The sequence below is a fragment of the Sminthopsis crassicaudata genome, chromosome 5 (genome assembly GCF_048593235.1).
Source record: "Sminthopsis crassicaudata isolate SCR6 chromosome 5, ASM4859323v1, whole genome shotgun sequence".
Taxonomy (NCBI): domain Eukaryota; kingdom Metazoa; phylum Chordata; class Mammalia; order Dasyuromorphia; family Dasyuridae; genus Sminthopsis; species Sminthopsis crassicaudata.
In genome coordinates, this window is record NC_133621.1 from 252,945,998 (window position 1) to 252,964,365 (window position 18,368).

The 18,368-nt window shown below is 32.7% G+C and overlaps 1 protein-coding gene across 1 annotated transcript in view; it reads left to right on the forward strand.

Moving 5' to 3' along the window:
- NAV3 (neuron navigator 3) overlaps positions 1 to 18,368 on the forward strand; it is a 490,821-nt gene that overhangs the window by 370,315 nt on the left and 102,138 nt on the right. Inside the window, 6 exon segments of the mRNA XM_074270837.1 lie at positions 1,442 to 1,930; positions 7,469 to 7,510; positions 9,037 to 9,197; positions 14,462 to 14,565; positions 14,567 to 14,651; positions 17,471 to 17,523. Of these exon segments, the coding sequence (XP_074126938.1) occupies positions 1,442 to 1,930; positions 7,469 to 7,510; positions 9,037 to 9,197; positions 14,462 to 14,565; positions 14,567 to 14,651; positions 17,471 to 17,523 (934 nt within the window).

The window sequence follows — 18,368 nt, forward strand, 5'->3', positions numbered from 1 at the left end:
AAAACTTCAGAATAATAGAAACCATTTTTAAGTGGTACTGAAAGTAAATTTATGCCACAGATAGAAATCTTTTTTTAAAAATATTGCATTTCCAGTAGAATGATAAAGTTATATTTTTAATTTTTGGACTTTTCTCTCAGTGAAGTTAAATAAGGGCTGTGTTCTTTTGGATCTGTTTTCTCATCTGCAAAATGAGTGTTAACTTAGGTAATATCCAAGGTCCCTGGTGTTTCCAAAATTATGTGTTTACATATGTTTCCTTCCTGTTATTTAAACAATATTTCTTTGTGTCTTGGAAATGACAGATATTGAAACATTTACCTTATGTTTTAAGCAATTTCTAATGCATGATGGTTTTTAAGAACTTAAAGATTTGTGGCTTTTTCTTCAATAGAATTTTAATTCATGTAAATATTTCTTTTTGAAATGTTGATTCTTTATGGAAAAATAAATCATGACATGCAGAGTTAGTACCATTGTTGTTTAAATAAAAGCCAGTAGTGCCCTCCTGTGGCCCATTACCTATGAAACAATCCTTGCTTATTAGCTATGAAATATTCTATTATGGAGAATTATGCCTTTTATTGCAATTCAAACAATAACCATTCTCTCATTGCTGAATTTCACAGAGGTTCCACATTTACATGAATGAAATTTTACTTAATATATTTTTACTTCCTGCATCTAAAAGACAGAAACATTTTCTGAATTGCTCTCTAACTTTCATCACCTACATCATCTCCAATGACCTTGTAGCAAGGTATCATGTGTTTCATATCATCATTATACTTCCATATGTATTTCAGGAAACTCCTGGCAGCTGACATGCAGTCCTTTTGCTCATCCAAAGAAAGATTACAAGGAACCTGACTTGCTTCTTTCAGTGCCCAATAGTGAGGCTAACTAAATAATACTTGGCAGCCAATGAAGTCACCAGCTGTGCAGAAAAAACTTTCAAAAATTGTCCTAAACAACCGTTTAAATTTTGAATAAACTGTAGAAAGCCTGCCTTTGCAAGTGTTCTATGCTGAAATAACTGAAGCCATGTTGAGAATATGATGCTATAAATAATTTAATAGCAGGAACAATCAAAACATTTATTTTGTATAATTTTGTTTACTTGAAACATCCATTAAAAGCAGACATCTTTTTGTTTGTTTGCCTCAGCTCTACCTTGGCCTCCTTGTGTTCATGAGTTAATTTAGGTCTCTGTGTAATGATTTTTCCCTCATAACTTTTCCCAGTAGACTGTTGGCATTTCATCAGAAAACTCAGAAATACAAAATACACACTCAAAAACCTAAAACAATATCTACTCACCACACTTGCTTACCACAGACATATGCTTGGACTCCATAGATATTGTACCCTGAATTAGTGCTGAATGTGGATATTAGTTTCTCTGAATAACAACTGAAGTTGTTATTTGTTTTTCTTTTAGGTTGTTTGGTGCCAAGGCGGGTGGCAAATCTGCCTCTGCACCTAATTCTGAGGTTGGGAAATCTTCCTCAGTAATGCCCAGCCCTAGTACCACATTAGCGCGACAAGGCAGTCTGGATTCTCCATCGTCCGGTACAGGCAGCCTGGGCAGTGCTGGTGGGCAGAGTGAAGGCAGCAGCCCTCTCTTCAATAAACCCTCAGACTTAACGACAGATGTTCTAAGCTTAAGCCACTCCTTGGCTTCCAGCCCAGCATCGGTTCACTCTTTCACCTCAGGTGGTCTTGTGTGGGCTGCTAATCTGAGCAGTTCTTCTGCTGGCAGTAAGGACACTCCAAGCTACCAGTCAATGACTAGTCTCCATACAAGCTCTGAGTCTATTGACCTCCCTCTCAGTCATCATGGCTCTCTGTCTGGATTGACTACAGGCACTCAAGAGGTTCAGAGCCTGCTCATGAGGACTGGTAGTGTGAGATCTACTCTTTCAGAAAGGTGAGCTTTGCTGAGGACACTGATGTCTAGAGCAGTGAGGAGGCTGAAGGCTTAAACCAAATCCATATTGAAACATTTACTCATGTTGAATTAGAATACAGAGTGAATGTACATGTGCTTTGCCCATGGGTGAAGTTTGTATGATTTGCAAAAGAATTTTGCCATGTGGAAGCATATAAGATTGGATCTTTCATAGAAAGACAAAAATAGAACTACTCTGCCCAAATTTATAAATGAGTTTTATATATATATATATATATATATATATATATATATATATATATATATAAGATCCAGTGATTGTTTTTATGTTTCTAGTTATAGGTATAGGTGTATGTATACAAATATATATATATATGTATGTATATATATGTATATATATATATATATATATACATATATATACATATGCATATTTATATGGATGTGGATATACATATGCATGTATATACATACATATATATTAATCATATTATAATCAACTTGAATAAAAACCAAAGTGTACATATATGTGTATATACATGCATATATATGCATATATATATGCATATAATATATAATGTCTCATCACAAATTAAATGTTTTGGCCAAAAGCCCTAGGAGTACATGTCCCTTATTCCTCTATTCATGTTCTTAAGTAGTCTATTTAAATAATTTCTAATATGATGCTTTTGGCAATATGTTCAAGTTGCTTTCTTTTCGTATATATGGGCAACGAACTAATGAATCATTGGGAATCATAACAAATTGGTTTGATTTCAAAGCAAATTACTAGTCACAAATTCTTAAAGGAAATTTTGGTATCTTTTTAAAAGCCTTGATGCTCTTGATTTTGAGGTATTTGTTAGAGAGTTTTAAAGATTGGTTTTGGGTTTCTTTAACATGAAGAGAGAGAGAGACATATTTAAGTGAGTCTTGCATAATATTCAATGGAAATATATTCTCTCAAGTACTTAATTACTCAAATGGATGATCTCTGATCTTATATTTATCTCATATACATTTGAATGTACCCTCCAGCAGAGAGTTTATCCAAACTTACCTTTCCTTGGGAATTTGACCATGTCTGCACAAGAAGTTATTTACTGCTGATTAAAGATACTAAATGCACATGGATTTTGATACTGCTTAGTATTGCCCAAGAAGTTATTCATCACAGTCTCAAGTGCTGCTTCCCTTATCACTTGCTGACAAGTACCATTTCTCATTAAAAAGAAGAATGTACTTAATGTTCAAATCTTTCTTATTGCCTATCTCCTAGTTGTCCCTCATTTCTCTTTCCTGTCCTCAAACTTCCTGGTTTCTCCAAGCAGCTATTTTTTATTCCACAAACTCTTTCCTGAAAAAAGAACTTTTGTCTTTCTGATTTTTCTCTATTCCTGCACACATACCAAGAAGTTTCATTCAGAGTTTTATTAGACCTCACTTTCAACTTATTCTCCAATTTTTGTCTAATCTTTTCTCTATTCTCTGAAATGAATCTAACAGAAAATAAAACAGTAATACCTTGCCCCTCAAAATTCTTTTTCCTTTATTCTCTTTATTTTTATTCTCTTCACTATAGAATTATTGGTGAGACTGGCAAACTATCGCTTGGCATGAAAAATCACTTTTGAGAACATTCTGAAATCTTGCAATCTTTGGTACTTGGCATAATATGATTACTAAGTCATTAGATCATAATATAGTTGCAAAGATAGTTTTGTGGGTTTTTTTCCTTGCTACACTCAGAAAATGGACAAGCTTTTGTGAATACTTGGAAGCCATCAACTGGATTGCAAACATTTGCTTCCTTTTCCCACATTTTGTGTGTGTGTGTGTGTGTGTGTGTGTGTGTGTGTGTGTGTGTGTAAGAACAAATAGCCTACTAATAAGTTTGTGTGGAGTATAATGTAAAAAAATAGTGCTTTCTTTCTGTAGCTTTTTCAATGAACTATTTGTAGAAAGAATAGAAGACTTCATCATTTTTTTTATTTCTTGCAGTTAATCATTAAGAGCCTCGGAAATAGCTTCCTTTCTAATATGTGCTCATTAGCATTCTGTAGTTGAAATATGTACAACTAAGAGACAATTCATATGTTTATGATGGATTAGATTGATAACTGGCCAATTACCAGGCAGTAGGAAAATTACAAATAATCTATATCTAAACTCAAATTATTAACCCAGATCACTCCCTACTACAAATGTTCAGATTTCCCCTGCACCCTCAACTTTGTCATAAAGATAAGTGAATCTGATTAATCATGTGCCATTGTATTACTCTGGTATTCAATCATCATGATAACTGAATAAAAATATAACGACCCCAATGTTACCCTCTGGAACACTTTGATATGACCTCAAATTATAAAATATCAAAGCTAATACAATGCCAGGTAGAGAAATATGACAAGAAGTATAGATTTTCTTTTCCTTGGGAAAAAGTCTTGGCTTTTAGTAGCTGAAATAAATTGATTTTTTGAACTTCACTGAATTCTAATATTAAAAGACATGTATGAAATTTTATAAAGCAAACTTCAATAAACCCATATTTAATTACTTACATGATCATCCATCAGCTTTTAGCAAGTTAGTTTAATCAATGCATTAAGTTTTACAGAGTTAATATTTAATATTTATATGACTATAAAATATAAATATTGATTAATTTTTGCTTTCTTGTGCAGATAATTAAAGGACCCATTAATTAGAGTTTTCAAATCCTTTTGATGCTGAAGGGCATTCTTTATTTTACTCTTGTGATGAAAATTACAAGTAATAAATTTAATAAAAATTTGTTAGACAAAAATTACTTAGCTATAAATATATTGAAATTGGAATTGCCATCTGTTGAGATTTAAGGATCATATTTTACTTATATTAGTAAAAATCTTATGTAAAAATTCAAGAGTATTCATGGAATTTATTTTATAAAACTTAATCTGACTAAATAGAATTCCTTTTCTCTGTTTCACAAATACAATTGAATAGAATTGAAGACACATTTGAGAAATAATGATCCTTTTAGCCACAGTAAAACCAATGAGTGATTCCTACATTGATGATAATTTTGTCATGTAGCTTTACTCTTTTTCTTTGGTGAGTGGTCTCCATTACCCCTCTCCCCTTGGCCCCAGTCTCCACTCTTTTCCTAGGAATTCAAGACAAAAAGATAAAAAAATGGAAGTGAAAAAAATATATATAGTCTTGATTCAAGTCAGGAATTCTTTGATGAGTTGAAAACCATAAGTACTTCATAGAGTTCACATTGTGAAATGCAGAACATGTGGCATTGTCTGATGACCATGTGTAGAGCTTCATATTTACAGTAGTTCATTGAGTCTATAGCTCTAAATAAGTTAAGCACTATAATTTTTCCTTGATTATCTTTGCTTTTTATCTTTATTTTGGGGTCATTTCTTTGAAGAAGCTTGTATATAGTAGGAGCTTAACAAATGTTTATTGAGTAAATAGATTTTGTCCTAAGATTGTATTCAGAGGGATTTTATTTCTTTTTAAAATGTAAAGAGTTACCTCTTTAATAATTCCTTTTCAGTCTTTTATTGTCATTTTAGCAACTATTACAGAACTTAAGAGAAAATCATGCATCTTTAACTTTTGCAAGCGACAGTAAATCTTTGTTTAATTGGTCATATTGGTTTAAGAAAAAATTACTGATCCAGCTGATTTATTCAATCAATATTTTTATTATTTTTTCTTTCTATTAATTTTATGTTACGAGTATAGACTCATCAAAGAACATGAGCAAAAATATTCAGTACTTGTTCATATCTTTCATGGTACTGAACTTTGATGCCAGGTTGTACAGATTATAAGAGGGAAGTTCTGAAATGACATCTAAAAGCAATTCCTTAACTAAGTCAGGATCAGATTTAAGATGTTTCAACATAATTGTAATTTTGTAAAAGCTACTTTTTTGCTAAAAAAAAACTTGCTGTAGGTTCAATCAGTTCATTCATAATTCTACAAGGTAATTCTGGTTGAGTAGAAAAAAATATTGTATTTCATATCAACTTGAGTTCAGTTCTTTCCTCTGCTACTTACTGTATGTATTCCCTAATTAATAATTTCCTCATTAAAAGTGTAACAGAGACTACATGATATCTAAATGCCCTTCTAACTGGCATTTATGGGCTGCTCATATCATGTGATTTTTTTTTGGCAATTCTTAGTTACATAATGATCTCCATTATGTTGAAGTGTTGAATTAGTAAGCTCCACTCAAAAAGAAAACATTTTTAGCTTGGATTTCAATTAATTAACAGTAAGATGACTTAATTTAACATTTGTATTATCTCATTCTCATCATGCATATCTTTTATTTTTTTCTAATTTTTGATGAGTTCATGATTCTAGAAAAAAGACAAAATGTTAGATCTTCATTCTAACATTTCTTCTCAATGTTCTGATAATTATAGTTAGGAGCCTCTACTTGATGGTAAAAAGGCATGGCATCCTTCTTGAGATTGAGAAACTCATTATCCTTTATCTCTATATCCATTCATATATAGCAAAAGATACAGTACTCTATTGGTCTTGAAAAGTAGAGACTCAGGAAATTATTGTTTTGATAATTCACCAATAATATAATTTACAATCCCTAACAGAAGGTTTATAATATTTAATTCATTAAGATGTCTAGTCAGACTAAGAAGAAACATATATTTTTAGACAAAAATACTTAATCATCAGGAGAAGGAGAACATATCCAGTGCTTTCCCTGTCATTTTGGATTTTAATTTGGACATACCTGGGCCCAACATGGGAAAACAGAGGAATTTTCATCTTTTTCTATTGAATGGGATTTCCCTATTAAAAAAAAAAAAAAAAAAAAAAAAAAAAAAAGATTTTTTTTGTGTGTGCTTATTTACAGTGATCTAACCTGTTCATCAAAATATCCCACTCTAATTTAAATAGAGCTTTGCTTCCTTTCTACCCCCTGGTTACTCTTGCCTGTAAATTTGTAATAGTAGACAAATAGGAAATTGGCAGAACATTACACAGCTCTATTTCTTACAATAAGAGAATGAGGGAGGGAAATAAAACCAGACTAAATCAGATTCAGCCTTTGGTAATATGCAAGGTTAATCTATGCTTTCATGCAATGAAGGCAGAGCTAATTTGCAAGCAAAAGGAACTGAGTTTGAAACTTCCTCTTCTAATTGAGTAAGTCCTTTATCCTATCTCATACTGTTTTTTCTTCTGTCAAAAAAAAAAGAAAAGAAAAGAAAAGAAAAAGACTAGATGATCTCTGGCATCCCTTCTATTGTTAAATTTATAAAGCAGGTATATTTAGGAATTGCCAAACAAAATAATTATTCAAATGGGGTTGGCTCTGAAAAGGAACTCACATTTTTGTCAGAAATGGACATCTGGTAACCCTTGGCATAGTCTTCTTTAATGAGTTAACCATTCAAGTTGTATTATAGCAAATTATTTTGTAGGGGTTCACACAGAGAACAATTTCTGTAGAATTTGTAATTATGAAGAGTTTTGTTTACAGTATGTCCTTAGGGAGTTTCTTTGTTTTAACAGCATGCAGCTTGACAGAAATACGCTGCCCAAAAAGGGATTAAGGTATATATTTCTCTAGCACAAATCCTGCTTTCTGTTGTTCTGTCAATTTTGTTTGCTGTCTTTCTCTTTCTCCTCCTTTTCCTTGCATCTGGCATTGAAAATAAAGAATACTTTTAGTGATTTTCTTTGTTTTTTATCAGAATAAAACATTTTTGAGAAATTATATGCATAGGACCCCATAAAGTGGTGACCAGAACCCTGAGCAACTTAAGTCCAGTAGGAATGTATTTTGGAAAGTAAAGATTCTTTGCTAAGGACTTAATATTAAATAAAGTTTTTCAGATGGTATTTTGCAGTCAAAACAAATGCAAATAGCAAGATTGAAATTGGAAATGCATCCATTTTTATTATATTCTATCTTGGAGGCAGATGTATGAACCCGTAGGAGGTAGGGGCTCTTTTACTTACAGATGGGGCTAGTTGTTGAATATCTAACTGAATCAAGGAAGGCATTTTCATATTATTATAGAACATATCAGATCAGTTAGCCAAGATAGTTTATATTTAAACTATTCCCCCCTACATCTCAAGTCATTCCTCAGATATCCATTCACTACTGGAGAAAGATGAGTGGATTGAGGAAAAGTATTGTGTTCAGATTAAATTCCATTAGGATTATTATTACCTTAGTATATAAAAACATAATATTCCCTCTTTCTACAAGAGGAAGGAAAACTTATATGTTATTATTATATACCTGTGCTGAAAGTTCAAATGACAAAGGTCCTGGAATATGATGACTTTACTTCTCAGTGGTGCTGAGTTCATTTACTTGACTACAGCTTTGAAATCTGGCATGCTTAGTATCTTCACAGTCTTTTTCTCTCAATTAAATCTCTTCTATTGGTTAGCAGTAATATATATATATATATATATGTGTGTGTGTGTGTTTATATATATATATATCATTGCCAAATGATTTAATTTTTAAAAACTTTATTGTAGAAAATTTATGCCATGATTAAATAAATGAATTCCCTCTCTATTCAGATTCAGATAAGATGCCATAATTACCTTTGGAAATGCAAATGGCAATTTTGATCTGAATAGTTTTTGTTCCCAAATGAAATTCCTCTTCCCCTTCCACGTTTTAGTCTTCATGAGCTCTCAGTTTGTCTTCTTCTCTAACCCTGTTATCATGGGTGTCATTCTGTAAGAAGCTGCTCACCTTTCTTGGTTTCTGGCTTACCATTTGTCCACCATTTCAAATCTCACCATTATCCATCTCACCCACATGCCTTTGTGTCCTTCTCAATTAACTTTGCTGTCTTGCTCATTGCTTGTGATTTTTTACTCCCCATCTCACAGAAGCATAATTTTCTTCTCAAGAATTCTCCTCTTTTCCTGTGAGATTCCAACAGATGGTGTTAAATCATCTGTAAAAACTGAGCAATTAAAATTAGATTCAATATGTTCGAGAATTTTGTTCAATCTGAATAGCCAAGTATTCTTGTTTGTTTTCCAGCTTTTGGTACTGGCTTGTCCTTGTGGGGGTGTTTAAGTGTCCCAGCTGTGTTGTTTTGCAGATACACCCCATCATCCCGGCAGGCCAGTCAAGAAGAAGGTAAAGAATGGCTAAGATCTCACTCAACTGGAGGCCTACAGGACACTGGTAACCAATCACCTCTTGTTTCCCCTTCTGCTATGTCATCATCGGCAACAGGAAAATACCACTTTTCCAATTTAGGTAAAATCTTGATTTTTTTTTTTTTTGCTACTTTCACCTTAAAAATAATTTGTTGATTTCCTGAAAAACATGCAAAAATTGTAATAAATTCTCCAATTGTGCAAAAAGCTATGTATTAAGAAACTCTCCCTAAAACATTTGTCAAAAAATTGTTGGTTAAAAAAGTCTTTTCCTTGCCATTTTTTTCCATAATAAAAAATTTATTATATATACATAAATGACCTAGCTCTGGGTGGAGCTTTAGGAATTGTTAAAATGAAATACAAAATAACAAACTAAATAAATGACAAGAAAAAGCAAAACCCCCACTTTCTTGAAGAGTTTTAGAATATAAAGAAAGCATTCATTAGTAAATAATGGTCCAGGACAAAAATCTAATCAAACTAGTTATCCTTTTAGAGGTATTATGTCATTTAAATAGTTATGTTTATTATCAAGATCACAATAACTTATCTTTTATCTTATTTTATTTTTCTTTTACTACTTCTTTATGGAACAATTGTTCCTGCCCAATAGCTGATTCTCTAAAAGACCATGCTTCTGCAGTGGCTTATAATTCCCAACACAGTCAGCACTTTTGGGAGTCTCTCAGCAATTTCTTGCCTATAGCAGCATTTCAAGATCCATCTAGTGAGACTTTCATCAGTTTTAAAAATGGGCATGAGGAAGGAGTTGGCATTCTAATTGACCAAGGAGGTGTACAAGCCTCTAATATCAATTACCAAAGTTTTCATTTAAATGGCAAAATGGACTTATTAAGGAGTTATTTTATTCTCTCATTTTGCTCTCATTTTTCTCAATATGTCAGGTATTAGAGAAACAAGAACAATAACAAAACAATATCTTATCTCAAAGATCTTTCACCCTGCTGGAAAGAGTAAATTTCACATACATATAAAAGTACAAAATATATGAAAAGTAAATCTAAAGCAATTGAAGATACATTGAGAACTTAAAGTTGGACTTTTCAAAAAGTTTGAAAGGCATATAGGGATTCCCAACAGGTAACAGTGAGGAGGGGGAGAATTCCAGCCATGGGATATAGCCTAAGCAAAGATGGGAGTGTCAGGTATGGGAAAGAACAAATAGAGGCTAGTTGCTCCAGAGTGTCAAACATATGAGAGGATGTAATATTTGGGTTAGTTTTTTGGATGTTCTCCGAAAGGGCCTTGGTCTCAGCAGGATAGTCACCACAAGGATGGACAAGAATGGAGTCCAAAGTCTTTATTGTCTCCTTCACAGTTTGTGTCTGTCATAGTCTGACCCAATCTCCTCCAGTAGTCTGCCAGTCTGCCAGTCTAAACCAGTCGCAATCTGAATCTGACCTTGTCCCCAGTTCTGTCAGCCCTTAAATATCCTATTACAATTACATCATTAGGATATACTGAGTATAAGCCAATCTAGAGTGATTATATCATCATATCAAACTAGAGTGATTATATCATATCATACTGGATACATGTGAACTAGAGAATCATTATCTCATCAATTCCACTGAGTTAACACCTGTATACTTCTTTCAAGTATACTTGTTCCAGCCCTCTACAAGAGGACATGAAAGAAAAACAATCTGAAAAGATGAATTGAATACTGTCTATGAAAGTTTTTAACAAACTACAATCTGATGAATTGTATTCCAGAATCACTAGATGGTCGGGGTTACAAAATCTATTCATAAAAAGTATAACATAGTCAGACCACAGTCAATTTCATAGCTATTTAATATTTTAGATAGAAGTAATGAAGGAGAAAGACAAATTCAGAGGCTGTTTCTTTTTTTATAGCTTTTTATTTGCAAGATATATACATGGGTAATTTTTCAGCATTGACAATTGCAAAACCTTTTGTTCCAACTTTTCCTTTCCTTCCCCCCACCCTTTCCCCCAGATGGCAGGTTGACCAATATATGTTTAATATGTTAAAGTATAAGTTAAATACAATATATGTATACATGTCCAAACAGTTATTTTGCTGTACAAAAAATAAATCAGACTTTGAAATAGTGTACAATTAGCCTGTAAAGGAAATCAAAAATGCAAGAAAACCCCAAATGGAGTCATGAAGACTTGATCATGATTAAATAACAATAGTTTGCCAAACTAACTCAAATTTTACCAGATCCTCAAGGAATTGGTAGTTTCTGAGTAAAATGGAAACTTTTGCTTTACTTTAATAAAAAAGCTGATCAATATGAACTATAGTCTTTTAAGCTCTACTAATCTGCCTTCCAAATAAAGGGAAAATTCAACTGGTACTAATTTAATAGGCTGAGTATATTAAAAGCATGTTTCTATATTCCTCTGCAGTCCCCCCTGGAATTGAATTTGTAGAGATTTAATCTAGATAAAAATAGTCAATGAAATATCCTACTTTAGCATTAATACCATCTGATAATAAGCCCTATTTGCAAGTTTATTGACAAATGTATTGCTTTAGGCCTTTTGATTGGGAAATCTATTTTTTTCCTTGTCATTTGGGCCCAGAACTTATTGTTCAAATGCTCCAGAATTATGATTTGTGAAAATCTTGTTTGTTGAAAAATATAATTATAAATTGCCACCTCAGTCTCCAACACATAAACATACACTCAGACATATACACACACACACACACACACACACACACACACACACACACACACCCTTTGGGCATTAAACATGCTGTTCTGGACTGACAGTTCTTCTTGGTGGTTGGTCCAGGGAAATGTTTGACCTATTCATCTTTAATGACATTTTACAAATGTTGTATATTGCCCCTTTTTCTCTTCTACTTTATCCTCAGAATACACACATCTTGAATCCATTTTAATTCCCCTTACTCTCCTAACCACAGGCTAAACATACATTTTCAATGAATCATGGAAATCCCAGTGTAGAAGCTTTCTCTAATGTAATGTCATCAGCACCTGCCCTGACACTTATAATCTTAGTCAGGGTCCATGAACTTTTTAATATCTTGATAACTGGTTTTCAAGAAAATTGGTTTCCTTTCTAGTTCTATGTATTTAAATTTATGCATTTAAAAATATTAATATGAGAAGGAATCTTTAGTCTTTGCAAAGCTGCCAAAGATATTTATCACAAAAAAGGTTAATAACCCCTGATAAAATATTTCCTGAGGCACTGAGAGATTAGGTTTCTTCTCTAGGATCACTAATCTGATGACTAACATTGGATTTTCCTAAATATAAGCTGCCTCTCAATCCAATTTTACCATGAGACCTCTCCTTTCCAATCAGTTTAAGACAATTTTTTTCTTTTTCTGTCCCTTTAATTTCTGAACAAAATAAAAAAAAACAAAACACTTCTATAATATCTAATAAGAATAAGATTATTTTAATATATCCTTATGAAGGAAAATAAAAACTATAAGTTAGAAAGAAGGCAGGGAGGGAGAAAGATAAAAAGGAAGGAAGGAAGGTAGAAAAGAAGACAGGAAGGAAAGATGTTAGAAAAGAAGAAAGGTAGCAGGGTAGAAAAGAAGGCAAAAGACAGAAGGGAAGGAAGGAAGATAAGAAAGGAAAGAAAGAAGGTAGGACAACATAAAGGAATGAAAGAAGGTAGAAATGAAAAAAAGGAAAACAGAAAGAAAGATAAGAAGGAAGGAAGGAAAATAGAAAAAAGTCAGGAAGATGGAAGGAAAACAGGGAGAAAGGAAAAATGGGGGAAAAGAAACAAAAGAGATAAGCATTTATTAAATAATTCCTGTATACCTGACATCATCACGGAATCTAAATGAGATGTAAAGAAATATGTTTCTTTCTATTCTTTCCTTCTCATACCTTGAGAAATATCATTTAACATTTAATCATTTCTAAGGTTCCAAATAACTCTAAAACTGTAATTCTTATGAAGTAACTACAAATTTCCATCATCAACCCACAAATTTCTATTAACCTGTCTCCTCTCATACACCAGCATTCACTTTTGAAAACAAAACAAAGGCAAAACACAGAGTAAATAAAATGGGCTATTTCTTTTTCAAGTCTATTAGATTTTTCTTTCAGTTTTGTGAAATAAATAGAATGGTTAATGTTATTATTTTTCATTGCAAATACATAGCATTTTAATGATATTTTTGAGAGAATGGGCTTTTGTGATCTGGATTGGGCACTTAGCCACCATTTACTACTTTTGTTTTTGTGAGAATGCATTCTTAGTTCTATACAACTAGCTCACAAACATAATTTTGAACTACAACTTGTAAACTGGATGGGTTTCTTTGACATTAAAAGAATATATATGCTAAAGGAAAAAAAGGGGAGGAATTATAAAAGTCACCTAGGGCTTGTCTGGGTTGATTATTTTTAGCTAAACAGGTCAACTACCCACCATTAATTTCACTTTCATTTAAAACAAAAAAAAAACAAAAACAAAAACAAAAACATTAATTAGCTTTCTTGCTATTATAGGTTAGCTGGGGTAAGTTATGATGGTGATATGAGTGTGGGTTGAGTATTTGTTCACTGAAAATGTTGGCATAATACGTATCTTAAAGCTTGGATTGTCCAATTCTAATACTTTGGAAATTTCATTTTAAGTTCTCCTCCCACTTTATGTCTGACCTTTAGATAAATGTATTACCATAATCCAGTTGGTAAAGATTTAGAAACAGATAACTTTTTATTCATTTCTCATATTACATATGCAAATGTGTAATTAAAATTTTATTATAACCTCTGGAGATAATGACACTTTTTCTGTGTTTGGTTAATATCAATTTAAAAACGGAAAGGTTGCTTTTCATAGGAATATGCTTTTACTAATTGGAAAGAAAACTGAGGCTTTAGAATAATTACCATTTAGTATGTGACTAAAAAAAACCATGTGTGGCATAGTCATATGTGGAAAACTGGCTTCAGCCAGAGACCCTGGCTTCCACTTCAAGTCTTATTCATAACAGAGTGGCTATGTGACTATGGATAAGTACTTTATATCTTCTTGATGCTATGTTTAAATTTCTAAGACTATTGATTAGGAAAACAAACAAACAAACAAACAAACAAAAAAACCTTAGTATAAGAGAATTTCCTCACTCTGGAATTCCAGACCCAATGAGATCAAATGGCAAAATCCTTTTTGCTATCTGGAACTAAATAACATATATGTTATAGAATATTTCAGAATAAATAATATCTCCTTACTCTGATGGAGGATGACTTGTTTATGTAATCTCTTGAAAGAATCTGTTCTCTAGTTCAAAGAAAACCTTCCCTTTTGAATATATAAGGAAATGGAGAATTGAATATATATTTTGTTTTGCAGTGAGTCCCACCAACCTATCCCAGTTTAATCTTCCTGGCCCCAGCATGATGCGTTCCAACAGTATCCCTGCTCAAGATTCTTCCTTTGATCTGTATGATGACTCCCCAGCTGTGTGGTAGTGCCACATCTTTAGAAGAAAGACCCAGAGCCATTAGTCATTCAGGCTCATTCAGAGACAGCATGGAAGAAGGTAAGCCTGAGGGGTGAGAATAAAAGCGGGGGGGGGAGCGATCTAGATTTTCATTCTGCCAAAATAAGGATGTTTTGCACCTGATAATGCTAACACCTCCATAGGTGTTGAATAAATGCCTTACTGATTGCCAAAATGAATATTTATATTTATAGATCCCTGAAGGAAAGGAAATTTCAACATCATTTGAAGAATGATGTTCCTATTTGGAGAAGCAATGTTATGTACTATATAGAGAGCTCAGAGAAAGGAAGAATTTTGTTCAGATCACTCTATCACTTTTTATTAAGTGCCAATTATTAAGTACTTATTATGTACATACTGACTATGTGACTCTTGCATTTAACTTCCAAGTGCCTCAAGAATGTAAGTGGCAAAGTACCAATACATATTGGTAAAGGATGAAAATAATGAAGAAAAATCACTGGGGTTTTCCTATATTAATCAAAATACAGAACCAGCTTCTGATCCCCTCTAGTGCTATATATAAACAAGTTATAATATATACATAATAGCTAGCATTTATATGTCACTTTAAGCTTTACCAAGCATTTAATATACTGTCTCATTCCTCACAAAAACCCTGGGAGTCAGGAACTACTATTATCTCTACTTCACAAATGAAGAAATTGGGATTGAGAGATGATGTGACATGCCCAAAGCCACAAAGCTAACATAAAAAGCAGACTTTGAACTAAGAATTTTTTAACTTCAAACCCAGCACACTAATCTGACACAGACATGCATAAAAACACATTTGTATACTTACATATATGTGTATGTGTGTGTGTGTGTGTGGTGTGTGTGTGTGTGTGTGTGTGTGTGTGTGTGTGTGTGTGTGTGTGTGGAGAGAGAGAAACAAAGAGACAGACACAGGGGAAGGGAAAGAGAACCAACAAAAGATTTTCTTGGGTTTTTAAGGCAATTTCAATTAGGGTTTACTGGGGAATTGTTCTAGGAAAGATAAGTTAGCCTTTACCAATCAATATAACTCTCTATGTAGGTATGCTAGGTATTACTCCATATTCCAAAACAAATTGCTCTAGCTTTTTGAGATGGCTCACTTAATACCAAATCAACAACTACTTCTGAGTTTAGCAATCTTGAATATAGGAGACAGCTAGATATCAAAGTGAATAGAGCACTGGACCTGAGGTCAGGAAAATTTGAGTTCACATATAGCCTCAGACACTTACTAGCTGTGTGACCCCCCAACAAGTCATTTAACCTCTATTTACCTTAATCCATTGGAGAAAGAAATAGCAAACTACTTCAGTATTTTTGAAAAGAAAATCTCATGGACACTATTATGGTCCATGAAACAAAACCAATCTGGAATAAGGAAAGGGAATAAATAAGTCCCTTTTAAATATAACCTTTCAGTATTTAGGCAACAGATAATAAAACTATTTTTAAACTGACATTTGAATGTTTAAAGCTGGAAGGAACTTAGGCATGAGCATGTACAACCATCTTGTTGAACAAATAAGGATATTGAAGCATGTAATGTTTATGCAACTTCCAAAGTTTCCACAGCTTAGTTGGCCATGTGGCTGGGACTAACTCTGGTCTCCTGTTAAAATGAACAATTGTCACTCTTAGCTGATGGTTTTTACAGGTGGTACAGATAAGAAATTTTGAGAAGTAGCATTATTTCATGGAGAGTAGAATAGCTCTGGGGCTAGAGTCTATCATCATAACATAGTTTGTATATTAGAAGGAAGAGACCTTCAAGGTCATTGAATTCAATCTAGTTATTTAAGCATAGACATTAAGAAAACAATTAGCCATATAAGGGTTCTAGTCCTGGCTCTATAATTCATGGTATTCTAGATCAACTTGGATCTGTTTCTTCATCTCTGTAATGGAGATGATGATACATATACTGCCTATCTCAAAAAGTCTTTGTAAAAATCAAATGAAAAATTATATGTGAAGGTATCAACTAAACTAGAAAGGCCTATATAATTACATATTACTGTCATCCTTTGTGAAACCAATTAATGACACATATAAAGTATATGGAAGCTGGCAGGATTTTCCTGCATTGAATGATAAGCTCAGCTTTATCTGAGCTATTGGTTCTGACTTTAATATTTTATGTATATAGAAACAAAATGAACTATGTATATAGTCCAATATTTTTTTATCAATAGAGATACTCAGGAGAGAGAGATACTACATGAAAAAGTAAAGAATTCCATCTATTCCATTTACTTTCTGTAGCACTTCAATTTGGAATGCATTGAAATACCTCTGCATCTAAATGATTATGACCACTTCTTCATATGTAATGATAAGTGCTTATCAGAATAAACTGTCAGTACCTATTTCAGCAAAGCTATTGGAAAAAAATAGGGGGAAAAAAACTCCATTGAAACAATATTAATGTTTTCCCTTAGTGGGTGGTATGAAGGAGAGATCTTGAAGCTTTCTGCTTATTTGGCTTAATGTAAGCCTGTGAATATTTAATCAGGAGGTTTTATTGTAGATTCCTCTGAGTACAATTCCCTATTTGAGAGGTTCCTTCATATAGGATAATCTATATGACTAATGGATTGTTTTATAATGAAAATGTTCAATGCTTTTTGCATTTTATTGAGCTTGAACTTAGTATCTTTGTGTTTACTTTGAGTGTTTTGGTTGGAAGGAAATGCAGACAACATATTTATCAGACAACCTGAAGTCAGATTTTTCTAAAGCTATTTGGGCTTAACTTGTGTTGACTATATCTGCTTCCCATTCCTTTGGGGAATTTGCCCATTATGTTAATGTTTTTAACTGATCTTTTGCCTTATATTTTTTCCCTCTCTTCCCAGTCCATGGGTCTTCATTATCACTGGTTTCGAGCACATCTTCTCTCTATTCTACAGTGAGTATTAATTTACAAAGTCACAAGGGAGATGGCAAAAATAGCCCGAATTTCATGAAGTTTTGCTTTCAATTAAATTAAAAATAAACTGATGATAAATTAAATGAAATGTAGTTAATAACTCCCCTCCCCCAGCAGATTCTATTAACATTTCTGAATGTGTTCTTTCACTTGAATTGGGGTAGGGAAAAATTTTAGTTAATGTGTATATTTAAAACTGAAGTATATCAAAGTGAAGAGTTTAGTACAGTTTCTGAGATACCAGGGTAATAGCCCATGTTCTATCTTTGTCTCCCCAAGTTGGGCACTTTTAACCTGTTTCTGGTCTATGTCCCTTAAGTACCAAAGGAGTAATTGATGTTCTAGTATTTTTCTTTCATATTATTTGAATTCTATTATTGGAGGAAATTATTCTGAAAGGTCAGAGATCTGTCTTGTTTGTTTTTAAATATTTATTGAGGGATGGATTTGGATTTTAAATGATATTTAAGAAGTAAGTATTGATTTAAAGAAAATCCTTCTAAACCTAATGTACATTATTGTTCCTTCCAAGGAATTTGTTTGATCTGTCTTTTCGATAATATATTATTGCATCTTGCAGCAACTGGTAAAGTATAGGGAATCTTAACTTTTTTTTTGGTCATAGTCAGTGCTCTAGCTATGGAAATCCAGGCAAATCATTTAATCTATCTTAGGTTCATCATTGATAAAATAGGAATAATAATATCTATTTCCTAGGATGGTTGTGGAATGAAATGAGATAATAATTACTAAGTATTTAGCATAGAACTTGGCACATAGTTATGCTAAATAAAATTACTCTCATCATTATTAATTATATATCT